Source organism: Mastomys coucha, unplaced genomic scaffold (genome assembly GCF_008632895.1).
Source record: "Mastomys coucha isolate ucsf_1 unplaced genomic scaffold, UCSF_Mcou_1 pScaffold21, whole genome shotgun sequence".
NCBI classification, from domain to species: domain Eukaryota; kingdom Metazoa; phylum Chordata; class Mammalia; order Rodentia; family Muridae; genus Mastomys; species Mastomys coucha.
Window position 1 is genome coordinate 98,606,209 of NW_022196904.1, and position 12,540 is coordinate 98,618,748.

The 12,540-nt window shown below is 46.6% G+C and overlaps 1 protein-coding gene across 7 annotated transcripts in view; it reads right to left on the reverse strand.

Moving 5' to 3' along the window:
- The window catches only part of Scube2 (signal peptide, CUB domain and EGF like domain containing 2), a 73,895-nt gene that overhangs the window by 55,259 nt on the left and 6,096 nt on the right, over positions 1-12,540 (reverse strand). For 5 of the 7 annotated variants that reach the window (XM_031387828.1, XM_031387830.1, XM_031387829.1 and 2 more), the window contains exons 3-5: positions 11,245-11,370; positions 5,944-6,078; positions 477-602 (exon numbers count right to left, since the gene is read on the reverse strand). In XM_031387828.1, the coding sequence (XP_031243688.1) occupies positions 477-602; positions 5,944-6,078; positions 11,245-11,370 (387 nt within the window). Of the gene's footprint in view, positions 1-476; positions 603-5,638; positions 5,739-5,943; positions 6,079-11,244; positions 11,371-12,540 lie in introns of those variants that run through there. The other 2 variants (XM_031387827.1, XM_031387831.1) reach the window with 2 other exon arrangements.

Consider the following 12,540-nt stretch of genomic DNA (forward strand, 5'->3'; position numbering starts at 1 on the left):
AGGCTGTGCCTGAGGCTGTGGCTGTGCCTGAGGCTGTGGCTGTGCCTGTGCCTGAGGCTGTGGCTGTGGCTGTGCCTGAGGCTGTGGCTGTGGCTGTGCCTGAGGCTGTGCCTGTGCCTGAGGCTGTGGCTGTGCCTGTGCCTGAGGCTGTGCCTGTGCCTGTGCCTGTGCCTGTGCCTGAGGCTGTGCCTGAGGCTGTGGCTGTGCCTGAGGCTGTGGCTGTGCCTGTGCCTGAGGCTGTGGCTGTGCCTGTGCCTGTGCCTGTGCCTGAGGCTGAGGCTGTGCCTGTGCCTGTGCCTGTGCCTGAGGCTGAGGCTGTGCCTGTGCCTGTGCCTGAGGCTGTGCCTGTGCCTGAGGCTGAGGCTGAGGCTGAGGCTGTGCCTGTGCCTGTGCCTGAGGCTGTGCCTGTGCCCATTGTTTTTTTCTGACCTCTATGTAGGCTGTCCCTACCTTGCTGAAGCAGAATTCATACTTACAGATGCAGTCTCTCTGGTTTGGGGCCAGTTCAAAACCAGGCCTGCATTCACAGGCAACGCTGCCTCTCGGAGCCTCCTTGCAGATGTGACCACAGCCATGATCCTTGTTCATACAGCTCAGGCCCTCTGCAAGACAGCAGTGTGTAGCAGGTGACAGGGTGGGAAAAGCTACATGAATGGACAGTGGGGAAGGCCATGGACTTGTCATCTATTGGCCCCATAGTTTATTTATTTTTGTTTTATGAGACAAGGTTCTGCTGTGTAGCTCAGGCTGCCCTTGAACTTCTTATGTAGTTCAGACTCACCTAGAACTCATCATGCTCCTGCCTCTACCTCCCAGGTACTAGGATTACAGGCTTATGCCACCCTCATGGTTCTAGCCACACTTTTTTTTTCTTTTTTGGCTTTTCAAGTCAGGGTTTCTCTGTGTAGCCTTGGCTGCACTGGAATTTACTCTGTAGACTGGGCTGGCCTCGAACTTTACAGAGATCTGCCTCTCTCTCTCTCCCAAGTGCTGGGATTAAAGACATGCGCCCCACCACTGTGCTCCAGCTGCACATGTAGTGGTAAAGGAAGCCAAGCCTCACCAATTGAGTTGTTATGCCCAAAACCTTCATGGTTGGTGAGAAACAATTCCTCTAAGTTGCCCTCTTCTGTATATATGCACGATAAACAAATAAAAATAATGTACATTAAAATCAGGCTGAAGCACCAAAAAATGAAAATAAAAAAATAAAAAGATGGGTAGTGGTGACACATACCTTTAATCCCAGCACTCAGTACACTGAGGCAGGCAGATCTCTGAGTTCGAGGCCAGCCTAGTCTACAAAGTGAGTTCCAGGATAGCCAAGGCTACACAGAGCAACACTGTCTTGAAAAACTTAATAAATAAATAAATAAAATATTAACTAATCAGGCTGGGCCAATTTACAGAGATATAAAAGATTTCTTTTGTCACCTAAGAAATGGGATCCCTCAAATTTTTCTAAAGAAGAGGAGTTGGCGCTAGAGAGGTGGCTCAACAGTTAAGAACACTGGCTGCTCTTCCAGAGGACCTGGGTTTGATTCCCAGCTTCCACACAATGGCTCCCAATGGTCTATATCTTCAGTTCCAGAGCATCCAGAATCATCTTCTGGCCTCTGTGGGCAACAGGCACACACATGGTATACAGACATACATGCAGGCAAAGCACTCATACAAATAAAATAATCCTTTAAGAATAAAGAAGTCCCCCCTCAACAAAGTAGTGCCTCCATCCCAGAAAGCAGAACCTGAGCTTTTACGTCTGCCATGCATTTACATTCCGCCATGAGGAATCACAGGCACCTGCCAACAGGCGTCTCTCAAGTGACCCTCCCTGAGCATGCTCAGAGCATCACGCTTCTCACAGACAGCATCACACAACAACACAACAAGAATAAAAGGGAAGAGGAGAATCCCTCCTGCTTCTCCAGTGGGTTCCTGTAGCTGCCAGTGAAATGAAGTTAGCTGTTCCGTAAGAGCCCAATCATCCCTAACAATGGTGATGGGAAGAGGCTACCTCAGGTAGCTGGAACACTTGCTGGTTTAACAAGCATCTAAATCAAGGGTTCTCACCCTTCCTCATGTGACCCTTTAATACAGTTTCCTCATGTTGTGGTAACCCCCAACCATAAAATTATTTTTGTTGCTACTTCATAACTGTAATTTTGCTACTGTTACGTATAGTAATGTAAATATGTTTGGATGTAGAGGTTTGTCAAAGAGGTTTGTCACGACCCAAGAGTTGAGAACCACTGATCTAAATGCTGGTGCAACAGCAGAAGAAGCATCTGTGTAGGCTGTCGGCAGCCTGCCTCCTCAGGAAACCAGTTTGTTGAAACCTTGCTGCCTGGGTACCTAACCCAAGCATAAACTCAGGATGTCTTCTCAGTCAGGGATGCATTAGTGAGGATGTGTGCACAAATTGTTCTTGGCATTTGTGTAAGATGACTCTGAGACATCCTTGAGAGTAGAAGTCTGGTCTCAATGGCTAGAGGGCCTATGAGACTTTCTAATTCTAGAATTAGGACTATTTTAAACTCGAGTACTGGAAGGTTTTATTCGGTCTTACTAGGACTGAACACCATTCTGCATTCTACCCCTAAAACCATAGCTAATAGACTTTAATGAGTCTCCTGTGTGTCCTGGGAACAGTTATTTCAAAAGATATTTCTATTTCAAAAGACAGTATAGGAGTTAAAACATCCTCTAACTGTCTCAGGTCTGTCTAAAGACCACCTTGTTTTTCATCTGACAGTTCTGAGTTGTGTGCCCCCGCACACAGTCTGCTTCATGCTGCTGGGATTCATCAGCCCCTGCCAAGGGCTGCTGTCAAGTGGCAAAGAAAGAAGCTTGCTTGCACTGGGTTGCTGCAAAGCTCTCTCTGCTCTGGCTGATCCTTTATGAAGATGTCATTCACACCCCAGTACCGAAAAGGCACAGGAGGTGAGAGCTGCCCATGAAGGAGTGTCCTTCCCTCCCCCAAAAGACTCAGCAAGTCCTGTGTTTGCCTCTGGGTCAGTGGAGCATTTGAAGTAATTGAGGCAAGATGGTACTTGTGGGTAATCGTTTCTGTGCTTGAGATGCAGTGTAGGAACCCATAGAAAGTCTACCCCCCAGATAGCTCCCCTTCTCCTTCTGGATGGTTTACTCTGTCTATGTGCCTAAGGCATTAGCAAAGTGACTTTTACTACCCCTGAGCAGTTCATTTACACAAGAAATATTTTATAAGGAAACCAAAAGTCATCAGAGAAGCTGCCCCTGATATCCCCTCACAGCAAACTGGATCTGAAGTTGCCAAGAGGTGATGAGGACCAAGACAACTCTGAAAATGTAGATGGCTTTTCAAGAGGTGACTCCCAAAGCCCTTCAGAGTACACCGGTTCAAAACAAGGCCATAGCTCGAGGAGGCAGATGGGTCTAGTCCAAACCAGGAAGGACAGCTAGGGCCTAATTTCTCTAGAACCTGGTCTGGTAGCCATGTCCAAAGCTAAGGAAGGGTTCACCAAAAGGGAAGATGCCCAGAAACCCCGGAGATGCCTCCAGTCTTTCGCTCCCTTGCCAGGCTTCCACTTTAGGATATCTCTAGAAACTTAAAATAAGGATGGGAAATATTTTACAAAACAGGAGAAGTGCACTGCTGCCAGCACAGTCTTCCTTGTCACCCGATGTTGCCTGCAGCTCGGCCAGGGCAGCAGTACGCTGTCTAAATACCCTCAGAGTAGACAAGACAAAAGAGAAATGCTCTTTCTGACAGCCTGGGCCCCCCCTGAATGGGAACAAAGGCAGACAGAGGGTGAGGTTTCCCCTCCATTACATGGGTGAAAACACACATTCTCTGTATCACAGCTCTGGGCTTTCTAAGCATTTTTAACAAAAAATTCAGTAGCTTGAGTTTCCACCCAACTCAGCCGCTAGGCGCTAGGTCTCCTCGTTGAAAAATACTTAGTAAATAATTATTAAAACAAACAGTAGCAATAGAAAATACTAGCCTGTGACATCAGCTCCCCCCACCCCACTTTCCATGGTGGATTTTTAAAGTCTTTAAATACAGTCTCCAAGAGGCTACTGTACACATGAAGGAGGAAGTCCTTAGGAATGATATTTTTTTAGAAGTCATTTGGTTGAAGAATTAAAATCCTATGGTGGAAGTGGGTCGCCATTGCAAACTGCTGTAACCTGCTGGCTCACAACAGCAGGAATTTGCCTAGTAGTCAAACTGAAATGCAACAGAAAATCACAGCACTTCCAGACCACAATAACAATTCTTGGATTTGGGTTTTAGTTCCAGACATTTATATTCATCTTAAGTACCCATCAGGGGATCCAAGAATGTCTGAATTGTGGAAGACTTAGAATTCTAATACAGCTTCGCAGAAAGAACTCGTATTTACCTCTGCTCTGAGAAACCTGTAGGAGGGGAGAGGAGGGCTGAGCTAGGGGTCGGGAACACAGGTTAAGTAAGAGACCAGAAGCCCAAGCTGCTGCCGGTGGGCACAGCCTGTGTGGGGGTGCAGAGGCAATGATTTTACCAGCTGGTCATTGCCTCCTCCCACAGCCACCATTGAAGAAAACCAGAGTGACATCCCTGGAAGCAGCTCTGAGCAACTGAAAGGAGAGACTCCTGAGATTCAGATCACTCTCTGCCTGGCTCCTTAAATGATTCCCATCTCCAGTTCTGTCATGTGAAACTTCATCCAATACCACCAGAATCTTGAGACCCCATCAGGAAGAAAAAGCCACCACTACTCTTCAAGGGTCACACTTAACATGAGATAAGAAATCAGAACCAGTGTGTGTGACCCCCCTCACCTGCCCCTCCCCCTCCAAGCACTGAGAATAAACAGATGGGGGAAACCCGCAGCTATCAAACACACTGCTCCCCAACACCAAGGCATTCCATCAAGTGTAGCCTAATCCACCATTCTTGGAAAATAGAGTAAAGTCATCTTCCATGAAGAAACACTTGAAATGTCCACTAAAGCCATGGTAAATAACAAATTTATAAGTTTGTGATTAAAAATGGAAGAACTTAAAGTGACTTCACTCTTAAGATATGGGAATCCATACCCATCATATGCTAAAATGAATGAATCATCTAATATTTGGGCTCTTAAATCTAAAGACAGGAGGAGGCAACACCAGAGAAATACAGCCACTAAAACAAGCCTATTTGGCTTAAGAAAAAAAGCAGAGAAATAAGGTGACATTCGGTGAAAAACCAACCAATTGGCCACTTGCCTTTGATGCCCCTCCCTCCAAAGACTCCCACAAAGCGGTAAGAATTTAAAAATAGTAGAAATAAAAGACATAGACTCAAAGCAAAGAGTATGAGAGGAAGGCCTTCATTAGAATGGTAATGGCTGAGTGGGTGAGAACATAGCGTGGGGGTGGGGGAGTAGTTCAGAGAGGGTGTTTTCTCCCGCCCCCAACCCCCGCAGAGCCCTGGAAGCATAGAGCCCAAGAAATGCAAAACTCAGGGAAAGGCCAGAAGTGGCTTGAGACTGAAAGAGGCTAGTCCGAGTGGGAGGGAGGATCTAGCTCCTGTCCCCACCCGCACCCCCAGCCCAGAGCAAAGGGCATGCTCGCACTGGTACTGCGGTTTTCAGCATCTTTTTGAAAAACTTGGCAAATCACACACCTTATTTCTCTGGAGCCATGTACTAAGGTTTGAAATGTTCTCTATTTAGAGATTAGAATCAGAGGGTGTGAAAGTTTGCAAGGACCTCAGAGATCCCACAGCCAGCCACGTTGCTAGGTGACAACCACGAAGGTAACAGAGCTTGCGGCGGCTCCCTAGCAGCACATTCTGGACTTGTCCTCAGCTTCTAAGACTTTCTAGACACTCTGCTTCCGGGATAAAGTCATGTTGTTTGCGAGGGGGTGGGAACTCTGATGAGACTCCGCCCCCCCCCCCAACCCCTCAAGACAGACCAAGGTACATACCTTCTGAGCGGTGAATGCAAGTGTGCTGATTGTCGCTCAGAAAGAAACCTTCTTTGCAGCGACACTCATAGCTCCCCATGACGTTGGTGCAGGTGTGCTGGCAGCCGCCATTGTTCTCCAAGCACTCGTCCCTATCTGGAGAGAGAGAGAGAGGGATGGAGATTGGCTTTCATGGCTGTTTCCAAAGTCCAACCCAATCAGCTGGCTCAGCGGCTCCTGCTAAGCGAAGACAAGGTCCCTCTTGTCCCTGCATCACAGAAACTCTCCAAGCCAGAGCCAAAGGAGCCTGTGGTTGGTTCACCCAGCCCCCATGGGTCCATGGGTCTAGGGCTCACCTAGTCAAGCTCAGGGAACTAACACAGAAACCAATGAACACCTTCAATTTCTAAAGCACTGAGTCAGATGGTCGAGATAATGCTTAGCTTCCTGAGAATGCCTTCAGGAGAGACAAAGACAATGTACAATGGATTCTAAGATAAGAAAAGGGTGGGGCAGAAGAAAGAAGGTAGGTAGCATGTGATGGTGTGCTATCAACACAGGGGCCTTTATGGGGAAAGCTGATAAGAGATGGGCCTTAGGATCCTGCAGTTACTAACCTGGAGAAAGGAGATTCCAGGCTGAAGGGCCAAAGCCCTCCCCTAGCACAGAGGCGGGGAAGCTTGGAGTATATTGGATAGCAGTGAGTCATTCCATTTGGCTAGAGCCTGGGAGACGTGGAGGGAAGTCACAGGAGATACATTCAGGAAGATAGATTAAGGCCACAATGCTTCTCGGTCTTAAATAGCAAGCTAAGAAGCTCCTCTTTCACTGTAGTGGGGTGAAGAAGTCAAGCCCCTTCTTTGGGGGAATCTAAGACAGCAGTAGGGCAGACAAAAATATGCAAAGCCTGAAGTCTGACTTTCTGTCTGTACCCAAAAAAGCCAAGCCAAGGCTGTGGGCGGAGAAAGAACAGAGTGGCTAGGCTACCCTTGGGATAAGCTGGAGAGGCAGGCATAGAAAAGCTGGGTAGACAAGATGCCCCAGGGAGAGTTTCACTGTTCCAATCCTCCCTAGGGACAGGAAAGGAGCTTTCTAGAAAGAAACATGGTGAAGACTGATGCTAGTCTCAGAAACAGGAATGGAGACTCAGTTTTGCTCCCAGTGTAACTGAAGTGTGAGGCAGGGCCCAGCAGGCATGAGGGAGCAGAGGGACACAGAACACTGTGGAGTGGTATGAGCCCAGCTTTGAACACCGTTGGGTTGCAGAAGACAGGAGGGCCAAAGCCAGGAGTGTGGAAAAGAGGAGAACAGGAGCAGAAAGGTGCAAGCCAAGGGGAAGAATTTGCAGAGAAGTCAGCTGGAGCTCCCAGAACCTGGGAAGGCACAGTCAGAAAGGCAGGAAGTAAGGGTCCTCAGACCCTCGGCAACCTTCCTCCCACGCTAGCCCTGAGACCCTGGCACCGCTGCCTGGGCCACTTACTGGCCTGTCTTCTCAATCCTCTTTGTGGGTCCCCATCAGACTGTGCACTCCTGACAAATATAGATTTCTGTCTTATAATATAATAATATAAAATACTGGTAGGCAGAGCACTGGACAGTTCGTTAACTGGTCAATTGATGAGCAACAAGGAACAAGTGCAGACAACCAGAGCCAAGGAGGAAACTTCCAGAAGAACCTCAGATACACAAAAGCTCAAGAAGAAAGCTGATTAAAAACAAAAAACAAAAATAAAACAAAAACAAAAACAAAAACAAAAAAAAACCTGCTCTAGTTTAATATCTCATGTGCCTATCACTGACTCCTGGGTGTATCTGTAACCAGAAAACTCACATTTAAATGTCTGTTATCTAGTTTCAAGCTTCAGATCTTACAGGCAAGGGTCCTCCTACACTACCGAGCAATGTTCTCCTAAACTGATGGGACTACAGCCATTCCCTGAAGCCTAACAAACTTGCCCTGTCTATGCCAAAGGGCGAAGGAAGCACATTCCAGAGAAAAGCCTGTACTGGGACACCTGGCCTGGGCCTTCTGCAGCGAGGGCTCACTGTAAGCGGAGAGGCTGTCTCCCTGGCATGCCTGAAGGCAAGCTTTCCTGAGCCACAACAGCCCCATTCCATGTGTCACTTACTACTTCTTCTTTCCAAGCAATCCGGCAATGTGTCATTAAATTGGGTGACACAATGAGATGGAATGAATACAGTGTATGTTCACATGACTCGTATGGGTCAGGAACTAGTGACTGTCTTCAGACTCTGCCTTGTGGCAACCTCCAGACTCCCTGGCTACATCCTCCAGAGACATCAATGTAATTGGACTGGAGTAAGGCTCTGGCAGTGGTGTCTGTTAAACATCTCAGAAGAGCCTATGCTACCAAGCCAAATAGTGGTGATATAACTCACCATAAATGGGAACTGAGTTCAGGTGGGCGGGCTAAGGGAAGCGCTGCATTCATTTCCCATTTCCGTGTATTTGCTTCCCAGACTACGGCACTGGGGGGCCTGGTGTCAGAGCATGCTGACTGGTGTATTTGTAGCTAATGTGTGTTTAGTGGGAGGCTGACCACAGGGAAAGAGTCACCCCAGAGAATATAAGAAACTGCCACTCCAGAGGAGTTTGGGCTCTGAGCTCTTTCTTGGCACAAAGTATCTTGTCACAAAGGATGTAGAAATCCTTCTGATTCTACTCTTCCAAATAAACAGCATTTTCTCATAGCTTTCTTCCTCCTCCTCTTCTTCCTCCTCTTCCTCCTCCTCTTCGTCCTCCTCCTCCTCCTTTGCTTTAAGACAGGGTCTCATGTAGCTCAGGTTAGTTTAAAACTCTCTAGGGAGCTAAAGATAATCTTAAACTCCTGATGCTCCTACCTCTACCTCCAGAATACTGACATTACAGGTCTATGCCACTATACCTGCTTTATGGAATGTTAGGAACTGAACCCAGGGATTTGTGCTGGCTAATCAAACATTCTACCCATGGGCTGGAAAGATGGCTCAGCGGTTGAAAGCATTGGTGGCTCTTTCAGAGGACCTGGGTTCAATTCCCAGCACCCACGTGGCAGCTTACAACTGTCTATAACTCTAGTTCCAGGGGATCTGACACCTTTACACAGACATACATGCAGGAAAAACACCAATGCACATAACGTTTTTAAATATTAATATATATATACATATATATATACATATATATATATATACTACCAACTGAACTATATCTCCAACCCTCTACCGCCTTCCTTAAAGGAACCCTCAGTCTTTGCATACATACTCAGTTTATGCATGGGGTCTCTACAAAGCAGATGCTTAGCAGACTCCATAAAGAAACCCCAGGTGGGTGACAAGAACATTCTACTGAGCTATCTCAGACCTGGAAATTTATGGACATGCTTGTGATCAGAAAGCCCCACTTGGCCTTGACTGACATTGATAGGCTTTGGATGGCTCAGCCTGCTGCTTTCAGGAAGGCCCCACCCCACAATAAGAACCAGGTCAGTCATCAGATATCAACCCTCAAAATGATGCTCTTGGCAAACCAAAGGGAAATCAACTACAACCCACAACGCTAAAATGGATGCTGTCCAACAAACTGAAGTCTTGTCTGACTTTCGAATTCATTGTGATTTATTTCTGCTCTCAGGCTTGTCTTCAAATGTATTCTTTTTAAATGCCGCCTGCTTAGGAGGAGTTTATACTTCCCTAGACACTCATGATATCTAACTGACAGCTGCAGGCCTGGAAGCCCACATGGCTTGGGCCTCTCTCATGGGGGCTCAGGCAGGAAAGGCTCACACCAGATAATACAGAAATACAAAATCAGGGCTGAATTTCAAATGGGAACATTCTCCTCTTCCTCTTCCTCTTCCTCTTTCTCCTCCCCTTCCTCTTCCTCCTTCTCCTCCCCCTTTCCTACTCTAGAGCACAACTTTTCGGACACCAGTTCAGCCTAGACTTAGGAGGAGGGGTTCAGGTGGGTGTCTGCATTGTGTATGAGGTCAGAGGTCAATGTCAAGTGTCTTCCTAAGATGTCAATATTTTGAGTCAAGTTCTCTCACTGGACTTGGAGCTCATTAACTGGGCTAGGTTATCTGGCCAATGAGCTCTAGGGATCTGCCTGACTCTGCCCCCTCAATGCCAGGATTGCAAGTGTGCACCACTATGCCCAGTTTTTACACGGGTCCTGGGGATCCAAATTCAGGGCCTCATACTTGCACAGCAGGCACTTTAACAATTGTGCCATCTTCCTGGCACTTGTATGGCTTTTAAAGCTGACATCAAGGCATTTGATCAAGTGACTGTTCCTACCACGCTATAAAGGAAGATCTGAATAGCTGTCCCCTGAGACAGACCCTGGTTGGCCAAGAGTCAGCCAGATTAAGGCTCATCAGCATAATGTCCTCCTATAGGGCTGATAGCACCTGCCTGGTGGGTGGCATCCTCCCAGACTATGCAGCCTCAGCCCCATCCAGCAGGACTCCTAGGTTCTGATCTAGTGCTCACAAGAGGAACTGGTAGGAGCAGTCTGCATTCCTCACTTCAGGGACTATAGTGCCAGTTGATATGTCTACCTTGTAGAAGTCTTAGAGGAAGCTTTTGTCTTCCTTTCAAAAAGAAAAAAAGTGTAGGATCTACCTGGCTGTGACCCAACACAGCTCTGAAGCAAGAATAAAGACATAGTATTTGAAGGATAGTTGAAATCCTTTCACCAGAACACCTAAAGGTCAGAAAGTCAGTGTCAGAAATCAATGAACAGTAATGGCAATGTCTACCCATCTCCTTGGACTAAATTTACCCATCCAGTTATCTGTCACATAGCCTAATGTCTAAGGGGCCAACACCCACATTTCCCCGATCCTTGGATCACTTTTTTGTTTGGTTGGTTTTGTTTTTCATGACAGGGTTTCTCTGTGTAGGCCTGGCTGTCCTGGAACTCACTCTGTAGACCAGGCTGACCTCAAACTCAGAAATCTGCCTGCCTCTGCCTCCCAAGTGCTGGGATTAAAGGCATGTGCCACCACTGCCAGGCTTTTTTGTCTTTTTTTATTTGTGTAGACAGGGTCTCATGTAGACAGACTGGCCTCGTTTGCTCCGTAACTAAGGATGATCTTAAGTTATTGATTCTCCTGCCTCTGTCTCCTGAGTGCTGGGATTACAGATATGCACTGTGGTTTTGCAGTACTGGGGATGAAATGCAGGGCTCTGTGCATGCTGGGAAAGTATTCTACTGACCGAAATGGACCCCAGGTCCCCCCATTTTTGCTCTCATAAGTAAGGTTTCAAAAAGAAAGAGGCTGGTAGAAGGTGGGTAGAGGAAAATGTTTTTCTTACCAAGACAATTATGACCGTCATGAGCCAACATGAAGCCATCGAAACAGGTGCAGCGATAGTTGCCTGGAATATTTAAACAGTCGTGGACACAGCCTCCATTGAATGCATTGTCACATTCATCCATGTCTGAGAGTCAAAAGGAAAGTAAGCTCAGTGGGTGCTATTTCCCGTTAGCCAGCCATCCCAAACACAAAAATAAACAAGCACTAACATTCATTGTTGTATTGCTTGAGATTATAAATACTAGAAGCAACCTAGAAGTCCACATTTAGGAGAGCAGTTTAATGAATGTGCTAGCAGGTCTTATATCAACTTGACACACAAACCAGAGTTATCTGAACAAGGACACTTAATTGAGAAAATGCCTCTATATGATCTAGCCATAAGGCATGTTCTTAATTAGTTATTGATGAGGGAGGGCCCAGTCTATTGTGGGTGGTGCCATCCCTGGGATGATGGTTCTGGGTTCTATAAGAAAGCAAGCTGAGCAACCCATGGGGAGCAAGCCTGGAAGCAGCACCCCTCCATGGCCTCTGCATCTGCTCCTGCCTCCAAGTTCCTACCCCGTGTGTCTTCAGTGATGAACAGTGATATGGACCTGTGAGTGAAATAAACCCTCTCCTCCCCAAGTTGCTTTGGTCATGATGTTCAATCACAGCAATAGAAACCCTAAGTAAGACATGGTATATCCACTTGATGGAGTACTATATAGCTCTAAAAAAAAGTAAAATAAAATGAAGATAGTCTCTATGAACTGATTTGGAATAATTAATAGAATATATTGTTAAATGAAAAACATCCAAATGCAAAGAAAGCCTAGAATATTTTAAATTCAAGAAAATAGTCTAAGGATAAGGAGATCATGGGACAGAAGTGAGTGAAGAAACAAATACAGCGACCCACAGTAGAGATGATGTAGAAGATGACAGACCTTAGGACACTCAGTCCTAAGCAGAATATCTCCATCAAATCCCTGCCCCCAGGGATCAGGGACCTCTGAAGAGGAGGAGGTAAGGAGAGTTAAGAGACAGAAGAGATGGAGGATACCGAGGTAAGGCCCTCTAAATCAACAGGACTGACACACACATGAACTCACAGAGACTGGGGCAGCATGCACAATGTCAGCATCATATGGGGTGCTAGAGAAAGTGGGCACAAGCCCCGTCTTTAACCCAAAAGCTATCTTCCACTGATAACCACTTGCAAACAAAAATGTACTTTTCTCCAAGGGAGTCTCAGTTGGAAAACAAACAACTATTTTTTTTTCGTTTCTTTTTTTTTTTTTTTTTTTTTTTT